Source organism: Oncorhynchus mykiss, chromosome 28 (assembly GCF_013265735.2).
Source record: "Oncorhynchus mykiss isolate Arlee chromosome 28, USDA_OmykA_1.1, whole genome shotgun sequence".
Taxonomy (NCBI): Eukaryota; Metazoa; Chordata; class Actinopteri; order Salmoniformes; family Salmonidae; genus Oncorhynchus; species Oncorhynchus mykiss.
In genome coordinates, this window is record NC_048592.1 from 16,071,129 (window position 1) to 16,085,434 (window position 14,306).

A 14,306-nucleotide genomic window follows, 5' to 3' on the forward strand; every position below is an offset into this window, starting at 1 on the left:
TTAAATCAAATATATGCCAGTCAAAATTTTGGACACAACTGCACATTCAAAGGTTTTTCTTTATTTTTACTATTTTCTACATTGTAGAATAATAGTGAAGACATCAAAACTATGAAATAACACATAGAATCATGTAGTAACCAAAAAAGGGTTAAACAAATTAAAATAGATTTGATATTCTTCAAAGTAGCCACCCGTTGCCTTGATGACAGCTTTACACACTCTTGGCTGGTTTTCCTTCACTCTGCAGTCCAACTCATCCCAAATACCTCGTTTTTTCCCACCCCTTTTTTGTGGTATACAATTGGTAGTAGTTAAAGTCTCGTCTCATCGCTGCAACTACGGACTCGGGAGAGGCGAAGGTCGAGAGCCATGCATCCTCCGAAACTCAACCCAACCAAGCCGGAAGCCAGCCACACCAATGTGTTGGAGGAAACACCGTACACCTGGCGACCTGGTCAGCGTGCACTGCGCCCGGCCCGACACAGGAGTAGCTAGTGCGCGATGAGACAAGGATATCTCTGCAGGACAAACCCTCCCCAACCCGGACGATTCTGGGCCAATTGTGTGCCGCCCCATGGGCCTCCCGGTCACGGCCGGCTACCAGAATCTCTGGTGGCACAGCTAGCACTGCGATGCAGTGTCTTAGACACCCGGGAGGCCATCCGGGAGGCCATCCCAAAGTATCTCAATTGGGTGGAGGTTGGATGATTTTGGAGGCCAGGTCATCTGGTGCAGCACTCCATCACTCTCCTGCTTGGTTATATAGTCCTTACACAGCCTGAAGGTGTGTTGGGTTATTGGCCTGTTGAAAAACAAATGATAGTCCCACTAAGCCCAAACCAGATGGGATGGCGTATCGCTGCAGAATGCTGTTGTAGCCAAGCTGGTTAAGCGTGCCATGAATTCTTAATAAATCACAGTGTCACCAGCAAAACACCCCCACACCATCATACCTCCTCCTCCATGCTTCACTGTGTGAACCACACATGCGGAGATCATCCACTCATCTACTCTGCGTCTCACAAAGACACAGTGGTTGGAACCAAAAATCTCAAATTTGGTCTCATCAGACCAAAGGACAGATTTCCACTGGTCTAATGTCCATTGCTTGTGTTTCTTGGCCCAAGCAAGTCTCTTGTACTTATTGGTGTCCTTTAATAGTGGTTCCTTTGTAGCAATTCGACCATGAAGGCCTGGATTTCCGGATTGACTGACCTTCATGTCTTAAAGTAATAATGTACTGTTTTCTGTGCTTATTTGTGCTGTTCTTACCTTGTCTTTTACCAAATAGGGTTATATTCTTTATACCACCCCTACCTTGTCACAACAGAACTGATTGGCTCAAACGCATTAAGACGGAAAGAAATTGCACAAATTAATTTTTAACAAGGCACACCTGTTAATTGAAATGCATTACTCATGAAGCTGGTTGAGAAAATGCCAAGAGTGTGCAAAGCTGTTATTTCATAATTTTGATGTCTTCGCTATTATTCTGCAATGTAGAAAATAGTAAAAATAAAGAAAAACCCTGGATTGAGTAGGTGTGTCCAAACTTTTGACTGGTACTGTACTTCATATTGATTTTGTTGTGTTGAATTCAATTAAGGAATTTCCTCATAGTTTACATTATTTTATTTGACCACACAAGACAGTGTAGCTGAGAGTTACAGTTAATCGTTACTGAAATAATAATGTGATAAGATCATAAAATAATGTGGTTGACTGACTGTATTGCACAGGTGATATTAATCACTCTCTCTGTATATCTGTGGTAATAATAAAATACGTGTGTGTGTGCGTGTGTGAGAGAGAGTAGGTCTACACCCCTACATTTTTCTTCTCAACTCTCAATTGCATTCTCTCTTCTCCTTTCCCTCCACTATGACAGTCCTATTGTCACAGAACTATAAAGGGCAGGCGTATGGCCTACTAAACGTCTCCTACACACATTACAATGGAGACGTTCAACAAAAAGCGACGTTCTTCGCAAACGACCCACCACTAGTATATTATTATGCACCTTGTAGGTGTATGCGATGGAGAGGGGTGGAGGGTTGCTCAAAGTCCTGCCTATCTTATTCTGCAAACATAATCCGTGGTACTCCACCGCTGTGTAAATGATTAAAAAAACAAACTTTCGATATAGCGGATGACTTGACAGGAAAGAGGGAATAGGCTTGTGTTTACAAAAAGTCAGAGCTCAATGAGTGTTTTGTACTCTGTACTTCCATCTGCAACCTTGTACATGTGACTATTTAACTCTAAACGCTATAGGCTACTCTAAAGAACTGTATTTGGGCAGGTGTGTTACCTGTACGTGCAACCGTGTAAGGGACAAGGTTGTATTCCCTTCCTTGGTTTACTACTTCTTCCGGCACAGCTCACTATAGGTTGATCAAATTCTATGCAAATGAGATGTATCCAGCAGATGGGAAACATTGGTGATTAAAAACTTCACTCGCCGCATGTTGTCGCGCTTGTCTGTTCTAATAAGGACATTTGCCAGCCTGCATTTAAACCTGCTTGCTGTCAGCCAAATAAACTCTTGTCCTTCAGTGATAATAGTGCGGGGAGTCCACCTAAACAGGATCACAGGGAGTGAGCAGCTTCCTGGTCATAAAGAAGTGCGTCCTGCTTCAATTTCAGTGATTGCCTACGCACCGCAGTCACCACCAGAGCGGGGTTATTGACGCAGTGTGGAGTCTCCCGGCAGCATTGCCAACTCGGCTGCACTACAGACGCATCCATGAGCGAAACCGCGATGGCCGTGGTACAGCTCGATACCGAGGACCATCAATCGGAGAACGGCTTCGTGTCCCCCGAAACCGAGTCGCCGGGATTGCTCACACGCATTGACAGTTGTGTCTTGCCTTTTCTTGGTGGATTTGGGAAGTACCAGAGACAGCTAATCGTGCTGACATGGATTCCGGCGTTATTTATTGGATTCAGCCAGTACTCTGATGAATTCCTTCTTGCCCAACCGAACAACACATGTGTTCCGCCTATGGCAAACACAACTAATTTGACCAGAAGTCCTTTATTTCATGGGGCAAATAATAGTTTTCCGCGAACAGCGGCGTACGTTTATACCAATGGCACCCTAAATGATACGGCTAGGCATCTGCAACATTGTATGTGCAAAGAGTGGACGTTTGAGCTGCATACCGGACTCATTCAGAATGTGGTTACCAAGGTAAGTTTCGTGGCCTGACATTGAGCAATTAGGACTGCATTTCCATAGTTTATATTATGTCATACATTCCTCCCTCTTTTCAGATGAGGTGCATTAGGTCAATTGATTTATAATAGGCTATTAGCATATTGTGGCGGGTTACCCACAGCAATGAGTAAAGGCTGTTACCAGAGGGCTTTGTCGTTTTCACATAGGTTAATAGTCGTACAATAAAACAATTCCATGTATTGTGGTCTCATAATATAATGTTTTGATTACAGACCAGCACCTGGTTTAACCGTCACACCTTCATATGAGTCAAAACATATGGCTGGTTCATGCATTGCAGCCTCCAATATCCTACTGGCGCAACAAGCCCAGGAATGGATAATAAAATGAGCTGCTGCACTGAGTACATTAATAACCTGTTCGTGGGGCTAAGAATAATAATGGTCAATAACTGGCAGTATGTTGGCAGTACTGTGATCTTAATTTTAACATGCCAACAGTATTCTTAAACGAGGGATGGCATGACATTACTCTTCCGAGCAGCTGACGAGGTGTGAGCTAGAGTGGAGAGATCTCTGACCACGGCGGAATGTGCCTGTGGTCATAAAGACCCAGACCAAAGTGATACTCGAGTTTTGATTTAGAGCAAAGGGCATGTACTGTCATGCTCATTAGTGCTCCTCCACGCGCGCCTCCCGAGAATAATGACTTCCCTGTTTTGCCATTGTCACCTGCCATATATTTAACTTAACACGCCATCACTAGTCTGCCTTTCTTTCTTTCTGAATTTATATCTGAAAAGTATACACGACTACTGTATCAAGGACTGTAGTCATCAGGTAATGGGATTTTTTTCCCCGTTTCCATTGTATTTTTAGTTGTTGATAGTTCAGATTAGGGCTGGGAGATATGGCCCAAATATTATCTCATGGTATTTAAAAAAACATTGAACGGTATGACGGTATTTTTCGTTTTTGAATAATGAAAGGTCTACATTTGCTTTGAGTCGTTAGTGATCCTAGGGTGGCAACAAATACATTCTAAGTGATTTCAATTAGTCTTTCTCCAGTCTGATTGTTTTATACTGTTCAATTCAACTTCAACAAAACAAATGTCAGCACTTTTATAATTTCTGAAGTTCCTGCACCAAATTGTCATACTTGAGTAAAGATAAGCTATAGAAAATGACTCACGTAAAAGTGAGTCACCCAGTAAAATACTACTTGAGTAAGAGTCTAAAATGTATTTTGTTTAAAATATACTTAAATATCAAAAGTAAATGTCATTTATACAATGTACTTAAGTATCAAAAGTGAAACTATAAATCATTTCAAATTCCTTATATTTAGCAAACCAGATGTCGTCATTTTATTATTATTTTTTATTTTACATGCGGATAGCCAGGGGTACATTACACCACTCAGACATAATTTACAAACAAAGCATTTGTGTTTAGTGAGTCCTCCAGATCAGAGGCAGTAGATGTCAAGAGAACATCCCTGGTCAAGTGTGTGAATTTAGCCATTTTTCATGTGCTGCCTAAGCATTCCATATTTAATGAGTACTTTTAGGTACCAGGGAAAAAGTATGGAGTAAAAAGTACAACATTTTCTTTGGGAATGTAGTAAAGTATAAGTTGTAAAAATAAAATGACTTAAGTAAAAATACTTTCAAGTACTAAAGTGCTTTACACCACTGCAGGATATGGGCAAATAATCTCACACTTATTTTTAACCAAATGTTGCAATTGCGATTTGACTTGCGAATTAGAATTATTCTAATTCTATAGTTAGAATATAATAGTGGGCACTTTTGAATACAGTTTTAGATGACAACTAATTCAAATGCCAGGGAGGAGTTATTTTGACAGGGTAGGAACTAAAGTGTTGAAAAGTGTTTCCTAGGGGACTCTGTAAGCTTTAGCTGCATTGCATGTTTTCTCTTAGCTTCATGTAGCTAACGTTTTCTTGCTTTGCATATTCCTCTTTGATTTAGAAGATACTTTTGCACAAACAGCATGCTGATTTAGGTCTACACTATCGCTGGTATTATCAGGCTGTATTAGCTAGCTACGTTTGCTCTTACTCATTACATGTATTAGCTAGCTAGCTATTAGCATATCACAAGATTTAGGGCAACTTGCTAAGAAAAGACAAACTAGCTGTTTGCTGATGTAAGAAACAAACTAATACTGTCATTATAGAATGCTAGTGGATTTATATTAAGAAGCAAAGTGAAAACAACATTGTTATCAACATTGTTGCATGTGCTGCATTGACCATGCAGACTGAACGAACGCAAGTCTCGTGGTTGAGGAACATCAAATGCGCTCCTTGAATGACAGGGGGCGTGGCTAGGTCTGTGTGGAAAGTGGTGCTGAGAGATGACTCAAGTAGCGAAATAAGCTATAAAAAATGACATTAAACATGGCGTGTCACATTTAACAAACCAAACATTCAAATACCGGTGGAGAAGTTAAAGTAAAAACCCAAACCGGGCCCTGCATCAATAACAGTATGTCAGAAAATATGGTATACTGCTTAGTTCAGTTGCTGTTGTAGTTCAATTCCTCTTCCTCTGGTGTTTATCGATCCACACAGGCCTAGATCTAGGCCTCCAGCACCGAAACTCTCATCCATGCCTCCGGAACTTCCTGTTTAGCCTATTGCAACACTCTCCTCACTGGTATCCCCACCAAACGACTTCAACTGAAATCTGCTGCCAGAATCCTCACCCGCATCAGGCCAACCGAACACATCACACCAATCCTAATCAATCTACACTGGCTCCCTGTGCAATCCCGTATTAACTTTAAGACACTCCTCACCCACAAAGCTGTCCACAACCTGGCACCCACCTCCTCCCAGTCTATGCCTCCCACTACCTCTGCTCCTCCTCTGCTGGTCTCCTTGCCACCCCCTTCTCCAACATGGGTGCTCGGCCTTTCAGCTGCAAGGCACCCAGGTCCTGGGAATGCACTCCCCCACACACACAACATGCAGAGAGACAGTCATCTCATTCAACATCCTCCTAAGAACACACATCTTCAAGGATGTCGATAACATTAAGCCTATAGCAGGTAGGCAACCCTGTTCATGAAGTGCCGTAGACTGCGTGAATTTGTTCCAACTAGTCACCACACCTGACCAACTGAGCTAAGGGTTGCCTACCCTGGCCTATAGTTTAGGATTGATTCTGCCCCCCCCCCCCCCCCTTCTGTGTCTTCTCTGTATACCTATGTGTACCCACACCATTACCCTAAACCCGTCTGTAACTTATTCCCAACCCAACCCCCTAAACCCTTACCCTCTAGTCTAAACTGTTTTGTCTGGTCCATTAATTTAAAATTGCACTTTGATGCACTTGATTTGATGATCTTATGTACCAATTGCACTTGATTTGATGTAGCCCTACCTTTTAATATAATATGTTGAGTGCCCTGGAAGGTGTCCACCAAAGAAAATTTATTTATTTATTATTATATACTAGGCTTAGATATACTTAAAAAAAAAAAAAAATAGTGACACAAAACAGGATTTTGCACTTTCAAAATAGACCTCACAAGGCCTACTATTTCACAAAAGGGTGTCTTTCTGTGAGAAGATATTGAGAAATCATTTGGCATTCTTCTCATGGACCCCTAGCGGTATAAAAGTACATCCATAGCAGAGATGCCATTTCTGGAGGGCTGCACATCAGCAACAAAACTACGACTGGAGGCCAATGTTGTACACCCCCAAATTGTTTGCTGGGCTTTGTCGTTACACTTTGTCCCAGTGAGTCCTTTCTAATGTGTAGTAAGTTCTACATAGATAAACTAAACATCCTCTGGACTGAGTTAATGATTTATATTTTTATCAAAAAGGTTGAAAACTGAACTTTAAGGTCACGTATTACTACATTCTAAATGCTATGTCCTGTGTCCCTGTCATTTGTTTTATGTGAGTCAAAGGTGTGTGTTTACACCTGTCGAAAGCAAACTTTTTTTTAAAAGTAGCCTAGTATCTCCATCTCCGTGGGGCAGGGAAGGAAGGGGCAGTAGAGTTTGTTAGGTTTCTGTTGAAGGTACACATTCGTAATCAAACACTGTACTTCAAATACACCAGTTTACCCACAGATGCGTCATCCAGTCCAGTGTTTCTCAACTCAAGTCCATAAGTACACATTTTTGTTGTTGCCCCAGGGACAAACAGTCCTAATTCAACTCATTACATGCTCAATGATTAGTTCACATGTTGAATCAGGTGTGCTTGTTGATGCTTACAATTTTTTTTTTACTCTTGGTGCTTGAGGACTTGAGTTGGGCAACACTGTAGTCTGGTCTATATTGACCTAGACCTGACATTTTGCCACTCAAAGGCGTAAGAGGACCAGCTTGATAAAGAGGCTGGTTTTGAAGCCTTAGTACTATACGGTCACTGTTGACCGTATTACCGGCGGCCACGAGTCACAAAGGCAGTCGAATTCCACATGACTGTTTAGTCACGGTAATAAGACTTCTCCAAGCTCTGTTGCTGCTGCTGGTAATTAGTAGCCTACAAAACTTGCCTTGTACTCGGCACTCTATTGTTCCTCTAATCACTCTGACATCAATGCATTTGTATTTGAAAATCTAATTCAAACACTTCATGAGAGCCAATGAACTCATGTTGTGCAACATTTCTATAGGCTATGCAATTGCGGGAGGAAACAGAGTTGAAGGCCACTATTAAAAAGAGGATCCCATCAGCTTTCTATAGGCCTACTATATTTATTTCTCAACTTTCCTAATATTAAGCACATTGCTTAAATTTACAACAGGAGAATGCCTACCTGGCTGGCATGAAAATAAACCATGGGGAAAAGCGTCCTGCATTCGCTATTTAAGTGCATAGATGACATGTATTTTTTCCCCTGCCCATTTCGATACAGGTGCATGATAATGCTCCATTCTACATCTAAACAAATGTCACACATATTATTTAGTCTATGTAAAGACCAGATTAAATCAAGAATAGTCTGATCGGTGCCAACATTAGCCTATCACTTGTGAGTTCTATATTATCACTTGAAAGAAACAATGCGTTTTTATTGTCATTTTTAAAAATCCGAGTCACACACCTCATGTTGCCTAGCCCATTGGCCTATGTGTTTTAATAAGGTTTGTATAACTAAAGTGGCAAAATGAATTCTTAAAATGAAGCATAATAATCTGCTTTACAAGGGGTGTAGAGTCTAACTGCCATACATAAGCAGCGTGTGAGTTTCAAGTTTGAGGAAAATAATTTTTACCATAAATGCACCTTTATAATAAAAGTTGTACATTTTATAATTGCATTTCCGGTCACTTTTGATAATGGAGTTTTCAACTAATGGAACATTTGAACTTAAAGCCTACCAACATGTGCGCATTGCTGCATTTATTATTTTAGTGTAAGAGCTGTTTGAAAAGACTGCCTGGTTTGGTGGGATGTAGTTTTGGCCTGCATGTCGACGTCATCAGATGGTAAATTAGTTAATAGACCATTAAGAAACCATCTGCCAATAAATAACAGCTAGTTTTCAGTTTTCCGCTCGACACTCAGAATTCTTGTTTGGGAAATTGCTCTTTGCTAAGAAGCTATTTTTGACAAAAAAAACATTTTTTGAAAACAATCACAGTAAGGTACTTAATTGTTGCCCATAAATAATTTGATAGAGATACAAATGTCTGCATTGGAACTTTACATAATTTTTTTTAACAATATCTAACAATGTTGCATCATTCCACCTCCTCTCTTGGACTAAGTAGTATAGCTACTGATATTTCTTTTGGTTTTCCTGTTGACACTGGCACCAGAGCAAGGCAGTTCTTGACACGGCCGAGCAGTTGGTGACAAAAACTAGGTGTCCTTTTCCCCCCAAGCAAGCATTCCACAAACCAACAAGGTCGTCCCCAGAAGGAATTGATTCTCGGGCTAATGGACGAATCCAATCCCACTAAAGGACCTCATTATAAGCCCACTCCCTTTCCCTAGACTCCTGGTCTGACATGCGATAACCAGGAAGTGACACACACGATGACATAAAGTGATGACACCGCAGTCCTTGGTGTGTTTAGATTACATAGGAATAAAGGCACATGATTCCGTCTGAAAATTCTGTGTCTCCCTATCCTTCAGGAGTGGAGCAGAGTGCCGACACGATGGAAAGGTGGTGTCGTTTTCCTGTCACAATGTACTGGAACACACCGAAAACGTCTCATCTCAGACTTAACTCTTTCATAAAGAAATCAAAGGAATTACTTTCACAAAGTCTCTCGGAGTAGGCCTTGGCATAGCAATACAGTAAGAGGATATCTCCTTGAATAGTAATAGTACAACAGTAATAATGCAATGAGAGTTTGGCTATATCGTCTTTAAATATTAATAGTAGAGCAACAGAATGGATTTCCACGGTAATGTCTCCTTGAATAGTCATGGCATAGTAACTGTGCTCCTCAGTGCAACTCTCCCCCTCATAGCTTTGTTCAGAGAAGGATTTGATAACGCTAGGCTCAGAGGAGGAGCGGATAGGGGCTGATGGGGGATCCAGACTGGCTGGTGTGGATGTGGAGGCCCATCCTAATTGAGACCTTGGGCTCCTCGGGGACTCGGTTAATTGGACTGAGCTGAATAAAATAAAACGAGCCTGGATCATTACAGCGAGACAGAGGGTCTCCCACTCTCCCTGCTTAATCTCACGCCGCTCATATATTCTACCTTACATTAAGATGGGAGCAGCATCACACAGCCAGGAGTAGAGCCATAAAGACTATCATCACATTCTATCTAGACCAGTGGTCGCCCACCGGTCAATCATGATAGACTGGTCGATCTTCAAGACATTCCAAGTTGATCACCAGACATGCGCTCCGCCTACCGGGCGGGCCTGGGAGATCTGTGCGTCTACTGCACTGGCCAATCGGATAGCTCAAATCATAGGTTCCTACAGAGCTTCCACGTCTGTGGCCACAGCAAAGTTTTTGATGGGCTACTAGCCTACGTAAGATTTAATACATTTTAAAATCATGACCAGAGAGAGACTGTCAAACTATACAGCAAAGAGCTGCTGTTTTTATGAGTTCATGTTTAAGTTTTTATTCAGCACTGTCAACACTTTTCATTCAACACTATTACAAAACATAAAAGCTGCAATAAATAAGTAGCCAAGTGTATCGATAGCCCTATGTTTTTATAATTATTTAATATCACCTCGTCAAGTGTATTTTAATATCGATCCCGCTAGCTAGCTAATGATAGCTAGCCAGCATACTAGCCATGCATTCAGAAGCTAGCTAGCTTACCTAACAGATATGCAATAAAAATATGCTCTTACTCAGAGCTGCATCAATTTCTTTAAAATACGGGCAGTACTGGGGGTTTGAGCAATTTGTTGTTGTTGTGCTTAATGCTCTGTCGATAGTTGATTTGTTCACAGTACTTCGCTGCGTCGCCAAATGTTGACTTGACGGCTGGACATTCCTCACACACCTGCTTAAATATTTATTCCCAAACTTTTTATGGTTGTGAATCATTTCCTCGAAATGGCGCTGGAAGCGCAGCTCCCCCAACACAGATTTGAGATATAATGTCTCCTTTCTTGCCCAGTGCCTGGTTTTCTTCGACTTGGGTGCCATATTTTGAATTGCCGCTGCGGTTTCCACGTGTGTTGTTGTGGTAGGCGGAAGTAGTGTGTGACAAGTACATCTGGGAACAGACCAAACATATTATCAAACTCCCTCAGTGATATTTTTTTATTTTTTTTGGGGGGGGGAGCCTTATCCCATGCGGATCGTTCATTAAAATCACGGATGTGCAATAGTAAAACGCACATTACCCACATCCTGTAATACTAAATCCGACTGAATAGGTCTCAAGACAACTGGGAACGCTTGGGGGAAAAAACTGGATCCAACTTCCAAGTCAAACTCTTTCTAGAGCTCCAACTTTCTAACGTGAAGATCACTGACTTCATGATTTGACTTCACATTTTTTGGGGGGTGGGGGAGAGTTCCTAGTTGTCTTGAAAGCACCATGACCATCAGAAGCAGTTAACATCAGTCCAGTAAAATAAAAAAAAAGCTAGTTATTTCAATTCATCCTCTGCAGTTCCTTGCAAATGCTGCACTAACTGATTTATTTTGTTATCAAAGCATAAGCTTTTAAATATATGGTCTGAGAATAACAAGATTGGCAGGCCAGGCATATAGCCAATATACTGTGATCATGAATTAAGGCTACTGCCCAAACCACATTTCTACAGAACTGTTGTATTAAGTTCATGTTTTTTAAGTCATGTAAAAAATAAAATCTGAGGGTTAGACCTCAGCTTGCTTTTTGACTGTGAAAGTGATCTTGACTTAGAAAATGTTGGTGGCCACTGATCTAGACTATACTGACTAAAACCCCCAGTGTGGTCAAGGAATGTTGTGGTTGTCCATATTAATTGCAGAGTTAGTGGTTGAAGGGGGAACAGCACTTCTTAAAATGTAGCTGTAGAAGTATCTAGGTGGGACTGTTGTATAGTAATTTCTCTAGCATAAGCCACCTCCAACATCGTTTTAGAATTTGGCAGTACGTCCAACCGGCCTCACATCCGCAGACCACGTGTTTGGCGGCGTGTGGGCGAGTGATTTGCTGATGTAAACAGAGTGCCCCACGGTGACGGTGGGGTTATGGAATGGATAGGCATTAGCCACAGACAACAAACGTAATTTCATTTGATCAGTGGCAATTTGAATGCAGAGAGATACTGTGATGAGATCCTGAGGCCCATTGAGCATGTTTGTGATGCTCTGTATGTCAGCCTGTTCCATTTCCCGCTAATATCTGAGGCAATTGGTGATCACACCAGATACTGACTGGGTTTCTGATCCACGCCCCTACCTTAAAAAAAAAAAAAGGTATTTGTGAAAGGTAATCCATTGATTATGGCCTAATGAATTTATTTAAGTTGACTGATTTTCTTATATGAACTGTAACTCAGTAAAATCTTTGAAATTGTTTTGTTTTTATATTTCTGTAGTATAACAACATGCAGTAATTCCTCAAATGTAATAAGAAATGTTAGAATATACAGCTCCCCAAGCTTGCACCCCTATTCTCTCATACACGTTATCTGTTATGTGTATATGTCCAAGCAGATATCTTTTTCGTTTTTTACAAAAGTCTTTATTCTTTACCTGTAGAAAAAGATTAATTGTATGTTATGACACCTCACTTTCGTACAAGTACGGCGAGATAAGGTTTGCACCCAATTCCACTGTAGTGACAGAGTAGCAGGACTGGATAATGGCCCTACAATGCCCTGTGAGTGAATACAAGAACACCTAGCCTTTGAGAATCTCTATCTTCCATATAATGGCCTGCCCTGTCTTATCCACAGACCCAGAATCAGGGTGGAACAGCAGGAGACCGACACATCTGTTTTGGATAGACGCAAACACACACACGTCAGGTGGGAGGAAAAGAGGCCTGCCTGTGGCACTGAAAGATAAAGCTTTGTACAGGCGTTGTATGTGTGTGTGTGCTGGCGGGAGTTAGATTCTGATAAGAGGTGTGTTTTTGAGCAGAGAGGCAGTAAACATGTAACTAAATATGTGACCCGGCTCAGCCTTTGGCCCTGGTCACAGTGGTTTTAGGATTCATTGATGTCATGCAAGGATCAGAGGGAAGTAGCCAATCACGCCCTCTCTCTGCAGGATGACAAACAGTAAGATTTATATAAAAAAAAAAAAACATTTAATTATATGGTTCATCATCTATATTACCAGAACTGAATAGACTGGAGCACTTTGTGTGTAAGAGACAGAGAGAAGGAGCTATGGGAGTCAGGCAGTACAGTAATCGTTCACTGCATGCCGACACACTACAAGGACAAAAGCCTCTCGTTTCATCCACTATCCGCCCAATAATATTGTCTAGTCTCTTTCTCCACACAGTACATGGTGACTCATACCCAATATGCTATTACCTTAGTGTACACACACCCAAACTGAAGAATGTCTTCTGATCCTTGATGTGTTTGAGTATGTCTTGTGTATACACTTTCAGGATATGGTAAGAATGTCTTGAGTGTCGTCATGCTTCCTGCAGAACTCAGACAAGTCCTTTTTTTTTTTTTAGTTTGATCTGATCAAGTCTCTCTCTCTCCGAAAGTGGTCTGACGGACACTGGTACCATTTTTCACTGTGTGCTCTGTCATGGAAACATACACACAGCAGGCCTTCATAAGGAGATTGTGGTGTGGTAGAAGATGTCCCGTTGAACATTTCTGTAATTTGTTTAACCTTTGTGTAACTTGAGAATTGATTCTGGTATGATATTTATCTGGGATATGATATCAAAATCTTCACATAATAGCTCTAGAATATGGCATTTCTAACCTAGGGGATTTCCAACCTAGGGGATTTCTCAATGAGTTGCATATTAATTATCAAAATGATCTCACTGATGGTACAGTTGTGGGTTTATATTTTTGGATATTCTTTCTATGACAGATGTATCGGTAATGGAAGGTCTTTGACGTCTCTCTCTGTCACTCACACCTCCACCTACTCTCCTATATTCCCTGATCCCAGAGATGAAAGAATCCTTCTAAACGTATACTGTTAATTAGGAAAGAAAACTGATAACCAAGGTGAGTGTTGCTAGGTGGTAACCATGCATCAGTCTCTCTACTCCACTCTCCCTCTCTTCACAGTCCCTGTCAGGCATATAATTTCTTGCTCTTTTTCCCTTAATATAGTTCCTTTATTCTTTTTCTCATTCTTTCTCTTTCCAATCCTCATTCACTGTCAAGCATTTGATTACCTCCCCCACCTCCCTCTTTCTACTCCCTCCCGCTCTTTAGTTAGACATGTACTGTACATGTAGCTGTAGTTGGTGCATAGCGTCCTTGTCAGGGCCAGTCCGAATCACTGATGCAGAGTGACCATTGGGGTTAAACGACTCAAAATCACTGATGCAGGGTGACCGCTGGGGTTAAACGACAGACACAGCAGCGGGGTTTATACAGGGAGGCTCCTGTCCCCCTCTGTCTCCTCCCAGAACTGGTGCTGTCACTCGGGGCCAGTGTTCAGGCCCTGATGCCCTCCACTGCTGCCACACACAGACCCAGAGCA

The 14,306-nt window shown here is 41.5% G+C and overlaps 1 protein-coding gene across 2 annotated transcripts in view; it reads left to right on the top strand.

Annotated features, from left to right (window-relative positions):
- The first annotated feature begins 2,421 nt into the window (after positions 1-2,421).
- LOC110508635 (solute carrier family 22 member 23) overlaps positions 2,422-14,306 on the top strand; it is a 59,014-nt gene continuing 47,129 nt past the window's right edge. Inside the window, exon 1 of one of the 2 annotated variants that reach the window (XM_036966130.1) lies at positions 2,422-3,196. In XM_036966130.1, the coding sequence (XP_036822025.1) occupies positions 2,750-3,196 (447 nt within the window). In that variant the 5' untranslated portion in view covers positions 2,422-2,749. The remainder of the gene's footprint in view (positions 3,197-14,306) is intronic. The other variant, XM_036966132.1, reaches the window with a different exon arrangement.